The 19,439-nt window shown below is 42.5% G+C and overlaps 1 protein-coding gene across 2 annotated transcripts; it reads left to right on the top strand.

Annotated features, from left to right (window-relative positions):
- The first annotated feature begins 33 nt into the window (after positions 1-33).
- neur (E3 ubiquitin-protein ligase neur) lies at positions 34-18,092 on the top strand. 2 transcript variants are annotated; one of them, XM_017233232.3, is made up of 3 exons: positions 34-336; positions 14,430-16,177; positions 16,250-18,092. In XM_017233232.3, the coding sequence occupies exons 1-3, from the start codon at positions 312-314 to the stop codon at positions 16,496-16,498; spliced, it is 2,022 nt and encodes a 673-aa protein (XP_017088721.2). In that variant the 5' UTR covers positions 34-311; the 3' UTR covers positions 16,499-18,092. The 2 variants fall into 2 exon arrangements, with proteins under 2 accessions (XP_017088721.2, XP_017088720.2); XM_017233231.3 differs by lacking the exon at positions 34-336 and adding an exon at positions 5,513-6,153.
- Positions 18,093-19,439: the final 1,347 nt, after the last annotated feature.

The following is a 19,439-nucleotide window of genomic DNA, read 5'->3' as shown; positions in this document are numbered from 1 at the left end:
CGCACTAGCGCCTACTTATGGGAAAATATTGAACTAAAAAAGCCTTGCAACCGGCAGCTCCTAATAACAATTAAAATAGCAATATCAATTTAAAAAATGCTTTGAAATTAACGTCAAATTATACAGAAGTGATCGCGAAAGCTGTCGCACATGATCGGTGTTCGTATAAAGCCAAGTCGAAAGTTTCCCGAGGGCTGCGCCCACGTGAAAATTCAATGCCAAAGGAGTTGTAAATGTGTCCTTGTTCTTATTGCTGTCATTTGCTGTGCCTTACTGCAACCAAAACAAAAAGTTAATGAGCCTCATGTGCAATGGGTCAGTCGGCTGGTAAAATAGGTGAGTGCAAAGCTGAAAACGACTATATTAGTTTTTGGAAGATGTAAATCCAATTGGCCCATGAATTAAAAACCAATGTGACAGCAAGTTGGCATTCCCAGTGTAGGAACATATGACTGACCTCGAGTGTTTTCCAACACTTTTTAAACTGCCTTTTCGCGGGTTCTTATTTGGCAAAATTGGAAATAAAATATATAAAAAATTTTACAAATGTAGTAATGTATATTTAAGAGAAACCCCATCTAAATTTTCATTTCATATAACATTGTGGGCTGACTGCAATTTTTATAAAGATATTCTATTATTCTAAAAATAAGCCAATAATATATCATTTGTATATAATAATCATAATAATATAATATATACAAAAAATTATAATATATATGTATGTATATAATAATTTATATAATGTGAATATAAAAATCTCTAAAAGACATAGTCTTGGTTTTATTTATTAGCAGAAAAATAGGCTTGATTGGAGGTCATAGAAACCCATAAACCTTAAGCTGCTTAAAATCCAAAAAGTCTGGGGACTAACCAAAAAAAATGAGAAAAGAAGGACCATTACTATAGTTGCAGGGCGATAAATTGTGCTTAATGCAAGGACCTTCAGGTTACAGGTGTATTTAACGGGGGATGCTGGGATGGCGTTACCTGCTCACCATTACTGGTTTCATTCGATCACCTCCACCAAGTCGAATCAACTTCGATTAGAACGTAGCTGCCCATGCAGCTGTAGATAATAAATTATAGAGTTTATGGCAATGATTTCTCAAAATAAGACCAAGAAAGGACGAAGGATAGTGCAAAGACAAAGGAGAGAATATAAGTAAACCCCAATAGGCGCTCGGGTCAGGTAGGATAACCAAATCGTAAGTGAACGATCCCTGACCCTGAGACAAAGCCACATGCTGTGGAACGGCGAAAACCCACCACGACCAGGACCCTCTCTCCGTATGACTTGCCAAATGTCCTGTCTGTATCTGGAAAGGTATCTGCTTCATATCTTTTTCGTGGGACGAGGGAGTTTTTCCATTTTACAGGCGGGAAAAAACTGCAATGTGGAAACTGTGAAAGGCGAAACCCCCCGAAAAGGCAAACATTTGGCCGGCAGAATAAAAAAAAATATATATTTCTCTAACGGATCGCAGCTTCCCGAGCATGTGTTGCATTATGTGCATTGGCGGGTATTTCTCGCATCCTTCCACATCCTCGATGATGTTGATATTTGATTAGCGTACGCACACGGCCGATGCGGATGTGGGATGTGGATGAGGAAGTTGCCAAACACATCCCTGCCAATTTCCGAATAAGTCCCTCTTAGTTAGATCTTGATCAAGGTAGCGGGAGAAACAACTGCTACGCAGGTATCCCAAAATGCCTTCTTGAAGAAAGTCAAAAAATTAGACAAAGGACTATAACTATGTTTTTAGTTAAACTCACTTTAAGTTAATAAAACTATGCTTGCTTATATTTTCTATATAAAATGTACAAGTTATCATCTGCTTTCTTTAGAAATAACCAAAAATAGGTTCCCAAGCCATATGATTTAGAGAATTTTCTGAGGCTATGCCTTCAGGCTTCCATCGATCCCATGAGATACTCTGGAGAAATACATAAGTATGTATATAAGTATTGTATTGTATGCCAACTCCTCCACTGTTCGGTTTCTCAAGTGCTTATGCAATTCGATTTTGGGTTCTCCACAATTCTCCTTTGTATCCTGGCAGGATTAGTTCGGGTATTTTTTTTTTGGTTGTAAGAAACTCCACAACTGCTCCTTGGGTCCGTTTCCCCTGTTTACTGAGTCCTTTCCCTTTTATTTTTCTTTCCGATTCCTGTTCCTCCTGTCGCTGGCCCGTTTGCATATGTCGTTTTCTAATTAAACATCGGCATTTGCTACAGTTTTTACTTAATTATGTGTATATTGATCGGCTATCGGGAATCAATATGGGGAGCCAAGGCATTCTCAGCTGTCTCGGTGTCGACAGCTGGCAATTCGTTATATCTTTACGTTAATGCTACTTACCTGGTCAGTCGGTAGAGAACTAGATATTGACTATCAACTGTCTATTTCCATATACTTATCAAAGAATTTAATTTATATATTTTTTGCGTCTAAATTATTTATATTTTTATCGGTTATCCAAGGTGAAGGTGGTTACAGCTCAATCATAAGGGATGGGGTTATGATAAGACTATGTACTATGGATATTGTATGAAAATTCAATCAAATACCCATTTTTGTAACTTTGTCTTTTATCGCAAAAAACTTTATTAGATTATATGGCTGGGGTGTGATTTTCTTATCTACATATAATGGTGGAACGTCAACAAATCAGAAATAACTTGAGCCAAGGAAACTTCCATATGTGAGGGCGATAATTGATCACCTTTGGGAAGATTAATTAGAAATTCCCTTACATATTTTAGTCTTCTTATTAAAATGGAATTACGGTTAAGTTCATATATTATAAGATATGATAAAGGAGTGTACATATCTCAACTGGCAAGTATTCCCTTTAGAATTTATTCACTTGCCAAGCAAGATCATCGTTTGGCATTTTCATTAAACGCCTGCCGAGGTCGATTCTCCATAGAGGATGATTTTATATAGCCATAGGGATTTTGGGTTAAGGAACTGTCCGAAAGGTAAATCGCTGTGACATTCTCAAGACAATGGGCAGAAAGACAATTGTGAGGGCAAAGGTATAGAACCAGAATCAATGCGGGCCTTGGTTTCTACAAATCTACAAATGTAGAAGAGGTCGCTTGGGTCGCAATATATGTATGTATATATCTATGTATATATATTTACCAGATGTTCGTGGGAGACCAAACTGGAGATTTAAAAAATGGCACTACCAGGGGAGTTTGTGGTGGGGAGCACATGTGCCAAATTCTAAAATTAAACCCAGACAACGCTCGAAACGATGCAAATAAACAAAAACAGACGACTATCCACAGAGATCTCCCCCGTCAAGGCGACAAATGCAAATGAAGGAGCAGCTGTCTTCAAGGGGGCTGACAAAAAATATGAATGCCTATAGGTATAAAAATAAATGTAATCGTTAAAGGAGTTCGAACTGATCTGGAGAAGTAGAGCAACCTTATCAGTCAAGACAACTGGCGCACGTCTCTTTTTTTTTGTATTTTTTTTTGGTAACCTGGCACGTGGTTGGCTGGCTTCCCCTGCCCCGCTTCCGTCCCGAAAATCCCTTTCCGCCCGTATCTGTCGCTTTTGCTATGAATTTACACCTGGAATTGGCAAACAAACAGAACGAAACTGGCGGTGAAGGGAAAGGAGGAAGGGGGGATACAAAGCAAACCCTTTTCAAGTCCTTTTGCGACTGCAACCACAGATGGACACCTTTCGTTGACGGATACAGTGGGTATTCGAAGGATGAACATTTTTGGAAATTTAAATAAAAAGCAGATGATGATCTTGCTATTAAAATTATATCTAAATCAGACCTAATATTGAAAATATTCTACATTTTAAATTACTTGTTTTCATATAAAAAACTGAATATTTTTTGAGTTTTAAAACCATTATGGCCTGTATTTCTCTTTGACATTATTGGGGTTGTTCGCTGGTCTCGATTCCGCTGCACGGTGTTTCGACGGTTCCTGTTTCAGTGCCAACCTTCTTCGTCCTTTTTTGCATTTTTGCAAAAGCGGAATAAAGGCCAACAACAGGGGAGGGAGGTGAAGGTGCAGGGGATCATTGGGTAAGCATCAGCAGCGGCAGCAGCTGTATTTCCAGGACGCACGCCTGCTGCCAGGATGCTGAATATGCATTTCCACTTTAATATCAAAATTTAAATGCTTTCTTGCCGTCGTCCGTCGTGATCCCTTCCGATCTTGAAAATTGCATCTGCTGTGAGGTCTGTCCTTTGAAATGTTTGCTGATGCAGGACGAGGATGGCTGGAGCACTCGCCGCAATTATCCATCCTTCATCAATGACTGTGTGGCATCCATAAAGGATCAAGGATAATCAGACGCCAGACGGCAGTTGTTCGGTTATTGTGGTTTAAGTTTAGAAAACGAGACCACAAAAGCGTGTGTCTATTCCCAGAGAGGGAAATCCTTGCAAAATATTAAGGAGCATATGGGGTAGAAGTCCTCATCCATAGATTTCTATTTTTAAGAGGTATAAAGTCTTGAAATCTTTTCTACTGAGTTTTGTTTTCGTTTTCGCACCTCCAAGCTCTCTATAACTTAATTATTTGGCCGACAAAGTTCACGATCAAAAGCATTAAAGCAATTTACATAGTTTCCCAGTTATATGAGCCAGACCTTCTAACCTTTTGTGGAAAGAGAAAGAATTGCTTTGAACCTGGCTGAACTGAACTGAACTGAAATTCAGGCAAAACGAACAACAACAACAAAAACAGTTAACAGAGATCAGAGCAGCTTGGCCAAAAACTGAAAAAAAAACAACAACAAAAAAATGCTGGCGACCTGGTCTAGAACAGCAACAACAAAAGCAGAAGCAACAACACAACAGCAGGAAAAGAAGTGGAGGAATCGCTGATCAAGGTGCACAGGCATAAAGGTAAATTATATGGGAGGCTCAATACACGCGAAAGGCAAGCACAAAGGGAAACCTTAGTAAAACAGCTGCAAGAGGAGAGCCAACTCAAATTGCCGTTCTCCAGCGCTCTCTTCTCTTATCAGTGCTGAGCGGTAGAAGAAAATAGACTCTCCATGAGATACTAAAAATTATATATAGTTTTCAAGACATTTTTTATTGGGTATAGGATTGATTTAATTTTAAGCCTTTTCTAATGAAAGTTTCTTATAGAAAACTGAATTGTTTTAACCTTTATCTTTTGCTTTAACTACTTAAAACATGTTTTTTTATGTTACTAATCTAAAGACCAATATATAATCTTCGCTGTGGTTATAATTTTGTTTAAAGTGGGTCCTTACACTTTTTCATATTTGCATTACCTTAATAAAATATGATATTTTAATTTAATTTATTTAAAACAATAAACTAGTTTATAAATATGAAGAATTTTAAAAAGAAACCGCCACATCCAACGGCCATCGTTGAGAGAGCCATGCAACAGGGCGACCATTTTGAGAGAGCGAGTGTACAAACCACCCTGTGGCACAGGCACCGCTTAAGAGTACCGTAAACGAAAATAAAACCGTCAGAAACGTAAGAAATCTCCCACTGTGCGGACGTGTGAGAGTCTTCTCGAGGATATAGCTTCTAAGATAGTGTCGATACCGTCATCTGTGCATCTGATGGATCGACGTGCCGTAGGAATCTTAATTTTAATTGCAATTTGAACGTGGAAGCGAAAGGTTCGCTGTCGTCGTCGTCGGTCTCGTCTCGTTCGTCAAGCTCCGTGTTATCCGTTTTTCGCGCAAAAAACAACAACCAACTGCCAAATTCAAAATGTTTTAACAGAAAACTTAATTCAAAGAACTCGCCGCCACGAAAATTAGTGGGAAATAGATATAGCATTTCGCGCGTGTTCCGATCGCGTTTAGTTTTGTTAACAATTTATAAAGGAATTATAATAAAATTTCAAACATGGGTTTATCGGATATACCAGCCAACTACATGCAGGGCAGCCATCCCCACCTGAGCCACCATGCATCCCAGCAGCACCACCTGCACCAGCACCAGCAGAATCTTCACCAGCAACAGCTCCACAATGCGGCTCCCACGCCCGCCCAGCAGGCCGCCCAGGTGCTGGCCATGGAGAGCAACGAGCTCCTGATGTCCACCAAGGAGAAGCTGTCGAGCAAAAAGAAGATGCACTTGCTCAAGAAGATCAAGAAGCGTTTTGGATTGGGTTAGTAATCAACCGTTGACTTAAATAATGAGTTAGTTCCGTGACTAAACTTCCCACAATTATCCTTAGCAGTTGAAAACATAATTATCGCGTGCGAAAATGTCTCAGATACATTATTCATCGATCTGGTTCTTAGCTTTGTATCTTTTTATATCCACCGATTCCCACATAATATTAGCATGTGGTGGGTTAATTAATGCGGCAAAGATAAATAAGCTGCGGCAAACATTTGTGCCTACATTAGCGTTTCGCATTTCGCGTTTTGCGTCTTGAGAACAATAACAAATAAAGTCAAGATAAAAGCAGAGAAACCATTTTATTTGCGATTGTTTCAAGCAAAAAGCAAATGATTCAACGCGCTCCAAAAAGCACGCATAGCTCTCATTGAAATAATGGGTTTTTGCTGAATGAATTATAGGGGAAATGGCCATTGGCCGAGCGCTTCAAATCTTAAAAATTACACCAAGGTCTTTTTTTTTTAGAACTTAACCTCGGTATCCACAACTTTGCCGGAAATGTCAGTTCTTCCAAAAAAAATAATGCATTTTTCAATCACACACCCGAAAAAAGAACTCAGAAGAACCTCCAAACTAACCACAAAATTGATCTTGAAGATGGGAAGAAAATATAATACATACCTCCGAAAGGAATTTTCCCAAGGAGCGATTATGTTTATCATAACGATTATCTGGGCTGGGGACTGGGGGCTGGAGGAATTTGGTGTATCATTGTTTTTGTTTTTGTTTTGGTTGCAACCAGCTGAGCAAAGCCTCCCTGCTTTTGGCTTTTGGCTCAAATGCATTCTCAGCCGTCTCTGGCAGGCCCCGAAGCCAAGCCAATGACGCATAGGCCAAGCTTCTCCTACTTCGTTTTTTGCCTTTTATTTGCCTTCAGATACAAACAGACACGGGGACACGGGGATAGCCGTTAAAGTTTGAATTTATATTTTACTGTTCCCGAAATTGAAACTCAGACTCAGTCTTTTGTTTAGTATTCACATTGGGTGTTGTATACCTCAGGTATACGATTAGACTGGCCCTATTCTTCTACCCACCACTGTTGGCATCTGCCTCATTCAGCATTTGTCGGGTTTGTTGCTTTTACTGGGAATCGTACGCGAAGCGCCGTTGCCGCCAAGGGGCAGCAAAGCAAAAGAAGAAGAAGCAGGAGTTGGCCAGGAGAAGAGGTGTGGTGTTGGGGCTTTGAAGTTTTTTTGAGCGTTTAGACTTGGGATGGCTTATAGCTTATAGCTTATGCTTTATGTGGCGGCTTCCAAGCCGTTTGAACGTGCGTTGCCTATCGGTAATCAATGAAATTACTTTGTTGTTGTCTGGAATCAGCTGGTTGTTACCAAGCTTTTTTACCTGCATTTCTTGTTGGTGGTGGTACTACCTCTACTACCTCTTTCTATTACACTCGGTGGCGTGTATGTGTTGGCATGCCGCGTTTGCTTTTTGGCTAAAAAGTTTATCTGCTCTTGGCTTTTACTTAGCTTCTCACGGTTTACTTTTCGAAATGTTTATGTGCGTGTGTATCCGTCAGTTAGCTAGCCGTTTGAGCCTTTGATTTGCTATGCGGTGCATTATTGTTGTTATTGTTTTTCTGTCCCCCAGCGACGACCTTCGCTCGTTGACCAAAAGCAAACAGCAACACTCCCCCGCAGGGAGTACTTTATGTACATTGGCACATCTGCTCCGATAGCCCTACAAGAGAGAGTTATGAGCTCATCTGGATGTGTCATCCATCTTTGGTGGTTTTATTTGCTCTCAAAAATATGTCGATAATTGTATAAGAACTGATAGGGAGCAATGCCAATTCCAAGTGATAACGGTCAGTGCAAAAATAGTTATCTGGGGGAGTGTAGTTAGAAATTGATTAGTGACTATAAATAAAAGTTATAACTGGGGGGATGTACAGACATACTTGGATGTACAAGAATGAGTTCCCCTTGTTTCGACCTAGTCCAGTGGGCACTGCTTTAAAGCTGTAGACTGTAGTTTTCCCTCCCAAAACCCGAATGTAGTACAAAATTGTTAACATTTTGTCTAGGCCGACAGATAACAAACGCACCCCGTACTGATACAGATAAATTAGATAAAAACGCTGCGCCGCAGGGTGTTGCAACTGGCGCAAGACAAAAGGCAAGGCGCAATCCAGGTAGCAACAGGTAAAAACAGTCCATTCCAGTGCAGTGTATTTACCTGGCCATATGCCCCGAAAGCAGCTGCAATTAACTCACGCAAACTGTGAGATGATGGCCAGATATCCGAAAGGCATCTCTGGGTCAATTTTGAACGCCTTCGGGAGGGCGTTTTCGTGATTTCCAGACGGGGTTAAGACACGGGCGGTGCTATGCTATGCATAAATCACGGTTGTAGGTATTTGTTTGTGGCTCTCGATCGAGCACCTACGGGCCTCTAATCTATGGCTGTGTCCACCAGCAGCTGTTCGGCGATCCATCGCTGGAAACTTGACCAGATCGGGTTTTAAAAATTCAGCATCTTGGCTCTTGGCATCAGAACTTTGATGTAATTAATATGTACACCTATTTTGGGAGGGAACTAGAACTAGATTTGACTTTATTTTGCAGCTGTTCAAAGTCGTTAATATGCTAAAGTAAGGGATTTGAATGATAAATCCATAAACACTAAATAATGGGAGAAATAATAGTGCAATCGAACAGAGGCCCCCAAAAACATCTTGAAGAGTCTAGTAAGCCTTTGTTATAATGTAATAATAGTGTAATAATAATGCTATAATTATGTGTTTCTTTCAAAACAAGACTCTTCTATGGAGTGCTCTCCACTCCACTCGACTCAGAGCTGTTGTAGGCTCTCCCCCTCAACGGTCGAGTGATTTAATTACACAGAGGTTCGGGGGCAGCCAGAGGGAGTGGTGTCTTGTGCAGTCAAGTGCGAGGAAATGCAAGTCTCAGAGTAGTTACTATCAGATATATAAAGTGTATTGTATATAATGCTGCCATATAACATTTATGTGGACCTCTGAGCCGGCCCTTGCCAGTAATTGCAACGCTTCGATAAACACCAGTCTACTTACAAAGCGGAAGAAAGCCGGCCTTATCGGGTCTAGCAAGTGGAAACTGTACATTACTATAATTATATTATATTATATATAGTTCCTTTTGAAAAATAATCTAAAAAATACAAATTAGCAACATAGTAAGCAGTATAAAATGATTTCCAAAATATAATGTTTGCAATTCATAGTTTCCTCTTTTAAAGAAATAAACAAAATCTTTGTACTTTTTTGCTTACACAATGTAGCTTCCTTATAGCTCCCTGGGTATAATTTTAGATCGGTTTCATGTCGGTTCGGTTCTTCTTGGCTGGGGCCTCTTGTCGCACGCATCAGCGCCCAACCATGGATATATATATATTTTTTTATATATATCAAGCGCATCGATAGAGAGGTAGTCCCACTCCACCGACTCCGTTGTTTGTAGGCTTGTAAAAATAAACATGTAAATTTGATTTGGCCACCTACCCAACCTATCCACCTATCCACCTACCCCTTCCCAACCATCACCCCTTTCGCCGGCTAATTATATTAGAAGGGGGAGCACTGCCCCCCATCTGCCATCCATCCGGGTGTTTACGGAAAATGTATGTGGAGCTGGGAGAAAAGTCACTGAGAGTCATTGAACCCTTAGTGAGGTGTGAGCCATTTTTAGGGTTAGCAGGTCTTAAAGGGCTTCCTTTTGGAGGAGATATACTATATGGAAAGCAGTGATTAAACAAAATCCCAGCAGTTTTATCATGGGAAATTTTTCTGACTTTTTAGTTCGATATTCTTATCGTGAATCACTCTATATACTGTTTGGATTTTTCCATCATTTTGCCAACTTTCCTTATCTTTATTGATTTGATTAGAAGTTGCATAGTCAAGGGTCTGTCCTACTATTGATTTTTCTACAAATCAGGGCTTTGATTTTTTCAGAATACCCACTCCATCTCTGACTCTACTCTGGCGGTATCAGATTTCGCTTAATCGCATGAAAAGTGCAATGGACTTGCCTCGAAGAAGAGCGGTTCAGACACATACAGAACATGAACAATAACAACTGGTTACAACAATATGGCATAGTTTGACCTCTGGTTTCATCGTTGTCACATCGCCGACATCATCAGACGGCCCTCTCTCTGTTGTGTAATTATTTTTATTATATTCGCCGAGTCTATGTCCATTGTGCCATAGTCATAGTCTACAGACTAGGCTTCTAGAGTTACGACGAGTGTGGAGAACCGGTGGGGAATCCAATCCGCGACAGAGAGAGTGGCTCGGATCGCCATTTCCGCTGCACTGGCCAGCCAGTGGTCCAAGCAGAACGGAAGTGGTTTTGCATTCACTCTTGAGGCAGATCGCCAATAAAGTTGTGGAAAATTGTGGAATTTCCTTCTCAACCTAAACCGTAAACAAGAAAATTATAGAGTAAATGTTTACATTATTGGGAATCGAGCCAAAGTATGGATGTTGGGTCATTGGAAAAATGTGAAAAACTTTCATATTTCCCCATCCTACGCAAATGTTTTGTTTGTGAGAGATTAATTAACATTAATTAGCTTAATTTGCGTATATTTAAGAAAAGAATTTGGCATTGCTTTTATTGCTGTGAGAATTGTTTTACAAGCCTGGCTAGCGGGGGTCTGTCGTCTATCTCGACACTTGTCGAGAGCGCCCTGCCCACAGACACCGACTAACTAACCCACCATCTCGACCCACACACTGTTTCCTCAACTAATTTCCCTCAAAACTCAAACTCAAATGTGGAAAATGAAAACACACTGAATAGAGTGGCCAAGACTGGCGGCTTTAGTTATTTGGTGGCGTGGGACGGACGACAAGCCCGGCCCGTGGAAGTCAAAAGCTCAATCCGACTCAGTCACCCACTCGTTCTGACTGATTGCCGATAATTTATGCCAAAAGCCGAGTGGTTGACCAATTGATACAATTTGTAAATGATCCAATCCGACCCACCTCTGCCCTTTCCTTGAGAGAGGCCCGGCTTTATGGGGACATTTCCGGTGCAATTAAAGGGCCTTCTTTCTGGTGTTAATTGTCCGCACACGTTCCATGACTCATGCACGTGGGCTGACAAGAAGTACAACCTTTCAGGGGGGGAGGCGGCACGTGACCTGTGACCTCAATCAGGGCAAGTGTGCTTGATAAAAGGGAGCGAGTGGGGTGGTTTAAGACTAAATGAACAAGCTCATTGCTCATTATAGACGAAATCTTCTTCTAAATAATTCTCAAACACGATCCTCATTCAGACCTGACCATAATCTCTCTGTAATGACTCTACTCGCTTCAATTCACGAGTGCCAATCGAAATCTAATGATGTCGACTCAATGGGCTTTCGAGTGCTTGGAGATCTTCATCGTCGGATCGTTAAAATGATTTCGTCTAACGATCTCAGCATTCGATTGCCTCACTGGCTTTGATTTTCATTGCTTTTCTTTTTCGGTTTTTTGTTTTATGACACCTGCATGATTTTCACATTTCCCACCCGCTCCATCTTGCGATCTCCCGATCTCGGTGGCTCAGCTGCAGCTTCTCCAATTCTTCACCGATTCACCGATTCGGGAAGATCCGAAGACCACTCTCCGCTCTTGCAATTACCGAGGCTTGTTACAGGTTTTCGGTGTTCGGCAGTCGCAAATTTACTATATAGTCGCCTATATATACAAATTTGGAGTCGTGGGAATTGTTGCCACCACGGTGTGTTTGCGTTTGTATCTGAGTTTGAGTTTCAGTTTGATTTTGGCCCAGTGCTCAGTGCTCAGTGCCCATAGCGTGGGAAATGTTTTTTCCCGCTCTCGCTCTAGTGCTGAAGACGCGATCCGCGATCCGCCAAACGGTAAATCAGGTTTTTCCTTCTTCGCCAAACAACGAAAAATGAAAATTTGCCTGCAAATGCAACTGAAACTGCCAGTCGATCGGATGTGGGGATGCTTCGGTTCGGTTCGGTTCGGTCCAGGGCCACGTTGGGAACTTTTTCGGCGGCAAACTCCAAACGCATAACGACCACCACCGAAAGTTTGAACTTTTCATCTCGACGATCGCCAGAGGATGGTTAGTTGGCCAAATTATGCTGAGGATGATCAGGGATCATGGGAAATGGAAGAAGGGATAAGGGTGCTGTACTAACTATTGGATAATAAAATTCAGATCATGACTAGAGCTTTTCCCTAAATTGCTTCTCCATATTGGCTTATGATGGCCCACATCCCATTGTTAGTTAGCGCTAAGAGGGGATCATTAAAGCCCCGATGCACTTAATTAATTGGTGGCCACTGGCCAGGCTAATTGAAAGTATCGGCGCGTCTCCCAGCACCGTTTCAAAGTGCAGCCACCACCGGACTTCAAGGAAAAAAAAAGCGAACCGAAGCGCGTATTTCATTCATTCATGCCATCGGAATCGGAATTGGAATCGGAATCCATTGACTGACGACTGTCTGGTCGGATGGTACTCCTGTCTGGTCTGGGCTGTTGTTGTGTGTCGCGTCTGGGCCGCAAAAAGTAGGCGTCGCCAGTTGGCCAGGCTAGTAAGCAGTATACTGCAACAACATCCTGCAGCTAATAGGCCCAATCCAATACACGTCCCAAGACGTGATTTCCTACTTCCTCGTCGCGGTCAATTCATAAATATGGATGGGAGATCTCCTCCAGTGCGTACTCCACTCCACCGCACTCCACCAAGTGCAGGTCCCCCAGTGTTGTTTGGGCCCGGCTTTCTTTTCTCCTCCACCTCCTCCGCTCCTCTGAGCGCCGCTCTTTCTACCAGAATGGGAGCCACCGGAAGCTGATGGTGCTCCCTTTCCACTTCCTGTTCTTCCTTTTTCCCGCTGCGGAAGCGGCGGCGCACCACTTGAGGATTGGATTTTATTTCGACATCAGGCAGACGAACCCCGCCGAGACAGTTGAGATTTTGTGTGCAAGTCATTGGCCCTGGCTTAGGATTAAATTTCAACCCTCAAGATACGTCGAGAGAATCTTGCTGGCTGAAGATAGTCTATCTTGTATCTGTCTTGCGGGGTTTTTTGTCGAAATTTGAACAGCTGCCGAGTCCGGCAGGAATAGCAGAAAGCAACAACCCCTGAGCGAGGATCGAAGGGCATCGAAAACTACCCTCGAAACGGGGACAAAGACCAGACTTAGGGGTTGCTATACCTGTTCATCGGCAGTACAGCTGCTTTCTTCTGACCTTCCTTTATTTCTCCACGCTTACTCCACATACTCCTTGCAGCAGAGGAGAGAAAAGCAAAAAGCAAAAAGGAAAAAAGGCAGCTGCCACATGCCGCTTTAAAGCAAACACATTGATCTCCTTGAGTGCCACGCGCCGCATATCAACATGGTAATCAACCTCCGCCTCCTTGTCGCTGTTGTTGTCCTGCTGGCAGGTCCTTTTTCTTAGGTATTCCTATAAGGCTTTTATATTTTATTTTTCTTTTTTTTTAATGCAACTGTTGGCATGCCGCCGGAATCGTCTGATCTTGGGCATTCCAGCCAGTCGGAGAGAAACCTGTCGCCATCCCAAGACTCCTCCTTGGAGTAATTATTTATAGGGCCATATGGATCGCTTATAGGTCCTTCTGGTGCTGCTTCAGTCTTAGGTAATTGTCAGCAGCTGCCGAGCAAATCCCCATTTACCTGCAAGGTGCAATAATTATGCCAGTTTTGGGGATACATTTTAAGGATTCCCCACAAGCCGAAACTAAATTGTTGCTTCTCCACGTTTGGGATGTAGATTCAGTAATGTAAACAAATGATTTCTAGGAAGAAAATGCCACTTCACACGTTTGGTTTTCCAAGAAAGCAGCTGACGGCTAACCATGAAAATCCTTTATTGTTTCTTAGAGTATGAAATGGATTTACTTTTTTTCCTTAAAACGAAATATCTCCAAAACCCAAAAGGGACATCCATGGTTCAATATTCCTCAATCTAGTCACGTGCCTGGGGCTTGAAAAGTAACTAAATTTGGGTTATTGACTCTGGATGAGGCCCAGCTTCTGCGTAATTCGATCCAAAGCACATGGCTTATGTCTCTGGCTACCTGAAGCATGAACTGAAAATCTTCTCCGAAGATGCGTAATTCGATACTGGGAGCTGGAATTTAAACAAAGATTTGTAGACAAAGAAACAATGTAGCTACAGATACAGATGTATTTCAAAGATAAATGGAGAGTCTGGGAATGGGAAAAATGAATCTTTAAGACAAAATGACTAATTAAAACTTTCATTTTGTATTAATTTTAGTTCGCCGCTCGCCTTCATCCTGCCCTGGTCCCAACAACCTGCCACCCCTGCAATTCCACAGCGTCCATGGCGACAATATCCGGATTTCGCGGGACGGAACCCTGGCCCGCCGCTTCGAGAGCTTCTGCCGGGCCATCACCTTCTCCGCCCGTCCAGTGCGCATCAACGAGAGGATCTGCGTGAAGTTTGCGGAGATCTCCAACAACTGGAACGGAGGCATCCGATTCGGTTTCACCAGCAACGACCCGGCCACGCTGGAGGGATCCCTGCCCAAGTATGCCTGTCCGGATCTGACCAACCGCCCTGGGTTCTGGGCCAAGGCACTGCACGAACAGTACTGCGAGAAGGACAACATCCTGTACTACTATGTGAACGGCGCCGGGGATGTGATCTATGGGATCAACAACGAGGAGAAGGGTGTGATATTGTCGGGAATCGACACTAGGGCTCTCCTGTGGACTGTGATCGACATCTATGGCAACTGTACGGGCATAGAGTTCCTGGACTCCCGAATTTACATGTACCAGCAGCAGCCGGCCACCATGGCACTGACCACTCAACCTGCGCCCGCCCAACTGCAGCAGCTCGCCCAGCCCGCTGTGAACACTGCCTCTACCCTGAATCCGCATCACCCGCACCAGCAATCTCGCCGTTCCCTGCCCGGCCACAGTGGCGCCATCGAGCACGAACTGGAGCGCCACGTGATGCCATCCCTGCAGTCGCTGCACTTGGCCGGCAATGCCAATGGCACTGTTTCCAGCGTGGAACAGGCAGCCATCGCCCACGACCTGGCCAATGGACTGCCTCCGCTACGCTACAATGCCAACGGACGTCTGATCCCGGTTCCGTTCCACAACACGAAGGGTAGGAACGTGCGGCTCTCGCACGACCGCTTCGTGGCCTCCCGCACGGAATCCGACTTTTGCCAGGGATACGTTTTCACGGCCCGACCCATTCGCATTGGCGAGAAACTCATCGTGCAGGTCCTCAAGACGGAGCAGATGTATGTGGGGGCACTGGCTCTGGGCCTGACCTCCTGCAATCCGGCCATGCTGCAGCCCAATGATCTGCCCAACGACTCGGACTTCCTGCTGGACCGTCCTGAGTACTGGGTGGTGAGCAAGGATATTGCCGCTGCCCCGCAGCGAGGGGACGAGATCGCCTTCTTTGTGGCCCCCAACGGGGAGGTGAGCATCAGCAAGAACAACGGACCCGCGGTCGTGGTCATGCACGTGGATCAGTCCCTCCAGCTGTGGGCCTTCCTGGACGTCTACGGCTCTACTCAGTCCCTGCGTATGTTCCGCCAGCAGCTGCCCAACATGGTGGCGTACCCGTCTCAGCCTCAGGTGAATGTGAACGCCAGCAGTTCCTCAGCCTGCGCCGCCTCCACATCCCGCATGCTTCCCATGACTGAGTCGATGAGCAGCCTGAACGCCGGTGCCACCGCCAAGCTGTTGCACCATCCCTCCCAGCTGAGCATCGCCCAGAGCACGAGCACCTTGGCCTCGGCCGGTGGTGCCAACGGCAGCCGGATGATCAGCATGCCGTCCAACGGGGACATCCTCCAGATTCAGCCGAATGGAGGTGGCACCGTTCTCGTCGTAAACCTGCCCCCAGCCAGCAGTTCCCATGATATCAACGGGCAGATCAATGCCCGGCCGACGGCCACGGTGAGCTCAAGCGGAATTCTGGCCGGAGCCTGCTCCGGTGGTACCCTCATTAGCACCACCAGCAGTCAGTACATTGAGGTGAGTGTCTGCAACCCAGATTTTGACTCTCTGTTCGGCTTTCTTAACGCATCTCCTTTCTATTCATTGCAGCCTGTTGCCAATAGCACGAATAACGCGGCCAACAAGTGGAAGGACAGCCTGAGCGACCAGCAGAGCACGGATTCGGGCGCCGAGTGCACCATCTGCTACGAGAACCCCATTGATTCCGTGCTGTACATGTGCGGACACATGTGCATGTGCTACGACTGCGCCATCGAGCAGTGGCGGGGAGTGGGCGGCGGCCAGTGCCCGCTCTGCCGTGCGGTAATCCGCGACGTCATCCGCACCTACACCACGTAGGATCTGCGGAGAAGCAAGTCGGACAAGTTTCCTAACCAACCAACCGTTACTCGCAATGAAATCGACTACGAAAACCACACACCACACACACAAGTTATTGCATTTTGATAGAAATGGAGCGCAAACTAAATATTTTAACGGGAGAGAACGATGCGTTATATTTGAAGAAGACTACTAAACTGAATGGGATAGTTTTAACACTTAGTTTAGGATACAAAATTATCACCCTATTTATGCTCTATCATTTATACGTATATGTTTAATTTTTTTGTGATCTTACGAGTAAGTGCGCCCGTGCCCGCGAGCCAAAACTACGATGTATGTATGTTCTAACCTAACCAATCGATTTCGAGATTTTTCGTTTTTAAATTTTTTTCAAACTCATGAGACGCGCGATATTGCGCACTGCATACTATGTTACCAAAGTATTGTGTAGGAACTAAATGTATTTTGAATTAGAATTGTCGAGTTGTTGCAAATTTACTTAGTTTTTCTTTATGTCAAAATTCAAAATTAAAATATAATGATTCTTTATTTGGCGAATAATCATTCTGGTGCTAAATGTTATGAATTGCAATCTAAAATTGTTAGTGGATTTGAAAAGTTATGTTTAAGCTTGCAGCAACTATTGGATAACGAACAGTTTCTAAATTACATCTCAATTGATATCTCCTTTTGACAAAAATATAGAATACAAGCCACTTAATGACCACACTTTCCGGAAGGGAAAAGCTTAATTTCTGCGCCATGGAAATGCAGAACGCCACTCAAGTAGAAGCACAAAATGTTGAAGAGATTCAGATCAGAAGAATACTTATGCACGAACACCAAAATAAAAACAAACACTAAAAATGTCAAAAGCGTGTTGAAAGCTAATGTTAGTTTAGTCCTAAGTACTTAAGTTAATTTCTAGTCAACGAATTATGCTGAAGTTTAATCTAGACCGGGACTTCATCCAAAGCCCTTGCGAACTACGAACAAAACATAAAACACCACACAAAAGACGTATTAAGCACGCTAAGCAATTTTAATAATGCCGCATTTTAAATTACACTTAAGTAGTGCACGTATTTTAAACCAGATTTAACTATATATTTAAATTAAAAAAAAAAAAACAAATAAACATAGAACAAAAGACTTGTATGTTGTACCAACAGATCGAACGTAATATGAATAAACGAAGGCCTATATAAATCAACCATGCAGTTAGAAAATTGCCAATAATTAATTAACAATACCAAGCAGAAAAATAAATGAAGGAAAAAGAATGCAGATGAAAAACTTTACCTAAGATTGTATTAAAACAAACAAAAAATGTAATAAGTAAAGAAGACAAAGAATAATGCGAAACAAAGCGCAAGCTTACTATTTTTGTTATAAGTATGAATCCGGATAGGAAAACCTGGAGAGATGTTATTGCCACTATTAATAATTACCTTTTAATTTTTTTAAAAATGTATGAAGAAAGTTCGTAGCAATGCGACACTGCGCCTAGTTATGAATAAACATTTAAATGTATTTATGAAATTATATTTGATATATGTAAGAAACCGCAATGCTGTAATACCATTAAATACTGACATCAATATCAGAATGGCCTGTTTTGTTATGGATTCAAAAGGGAAAATGTGAACAAAGAACATTCCGCCTAAATTTTGGCAGAGATATAGACTTCACAGTGGACCGTATCGACCCTCCCATGCATTTTCCACATTATGAAGGGGATCCCTAAAAAATTTTGACAAAAAATCTGAAAAATATTTTGTAGGCGGATTTTGATGCAGATTTATTGAGAATCGATCTACAAATCGTTTAAGGTATTCCGCTCCAGAACCAGATAAATATTGGCAGAGATATAGACTTCACAGTGGACCGTATCGATCCTCCCATGCATTTTCCACATTTTGAAGGGGATCCCTCAGAAATTTTGACAAAAAATCTGCAAAATATTTTGTATGCGGATTTTGATGCAGATTTATTGAGAATCGATTACAAATCGATTAAGGTATTCCGCTCCAGGATCAGATAAATATTGGCAGAGATACAGACTTCATAGTGGACCATAACGGCCCTCCCATGCATTTTCCACATTTTGAAGGGGATCCCTCAGAAATTTTGACAAAAAATCTGAAAAATATTTTGTTGACAGATTTTGATGTAGATTTAATGAGAATCGATCTACAAATCGATTAAGGTATTCCGCTCCAGGATCAGATAAATATTGGCAGAGATATAGACTTCACAGTGGACCATATCGACCTTCCCTTGCATTTTTCACATTTTGAAGGAGACCCCCCAGAAATTTTGACAAAAAATCTGAAAAATATTTTGTATGCGGATTTTGATGCAGATTTATTGAGAATCAATCTACAAATCGATTAAGGTATTCCGCTCCAGGATCAGATAAATATTGATAGAGATATAGGCTTCACAGTGGACCGTATTGACCCTCTCATGGATTTTCCACATTTTGAAGGGGATCTCCCAGAAATTTTGACAAAAATTCTGAAAAATATTTTGTATGCGGATTTTGATGCAGATTTATTGAGAACCGATCTATAAATCGATTAAGGCATTCCGCTCCAGGATCAGATAAATATTAGCAGAGATATAGACTTCACTGTGGACCATAACGGCCCTCCCATGCATTTTCCACATTTCAAAGGGGATCACTCAAAAATTTTGACAAAAAATCTGAAAAATATTTTGTATGCGGATTTTGATGCAGATTTATTGAGAATCGATCTACAAATCGATTAAGGTATTCCGCTCCAGGATCAGATAAATATTGGCAGAGATATAGACTTCACAGTGGACCATATCGACCTTCCCTTGCATTTTCCACATTTTGAAGGAGATCCCCCAGAAATTTTGACAAAAAATCTGAAAAATATTTTGTATGCGGATTTTGATGCAGATTTATTGAGATTTGAGATTTGAG

The sequence above is a fragment of the Drosophila bipectinata genome, chromosome 3R (assembly GCF_030179905.1).
Source record: "Drosophila bipectinata strain 14024-0381.07 chromosome 3R, DbipHiC1v2, whole genome shotgun sequence".
NCBI lineage: Eukaryota > Metazoa > Arthropoda > Insecta > Diptera > Drosophilidae > Drosophila > Drosophila bipectinata.
Note: the sequence above shows the minus strand (reverse complement) of the source record. Positions and strands in the feature narration are given on the sequence as shown.

Excerpts from the sequence above, each read along its gene's own strand:
- neur (XM_017233231.3), top strand. The coding sequence starts at position 5,889 with ATGGGTTTATCGGATATACCAGCCAACTACATGCAGGGCAGCCATCCC. Across the intron at positions 6,154-14,429 it reads CAAGAAGCGTTTTGGATTGG|TTCGCCGCTCGCCTTCATCC; the intron begins GTTAGTAATCAA and ends TATTAATTTTAG. Across the intron at positions 16,178-16,249 it reads CCAGCAGTCAGTACATTGAG|CCTGTTGCCAATAGCACGAA; the intron begins GTGAGTGTCTGC and ends TATTCATTGCAG.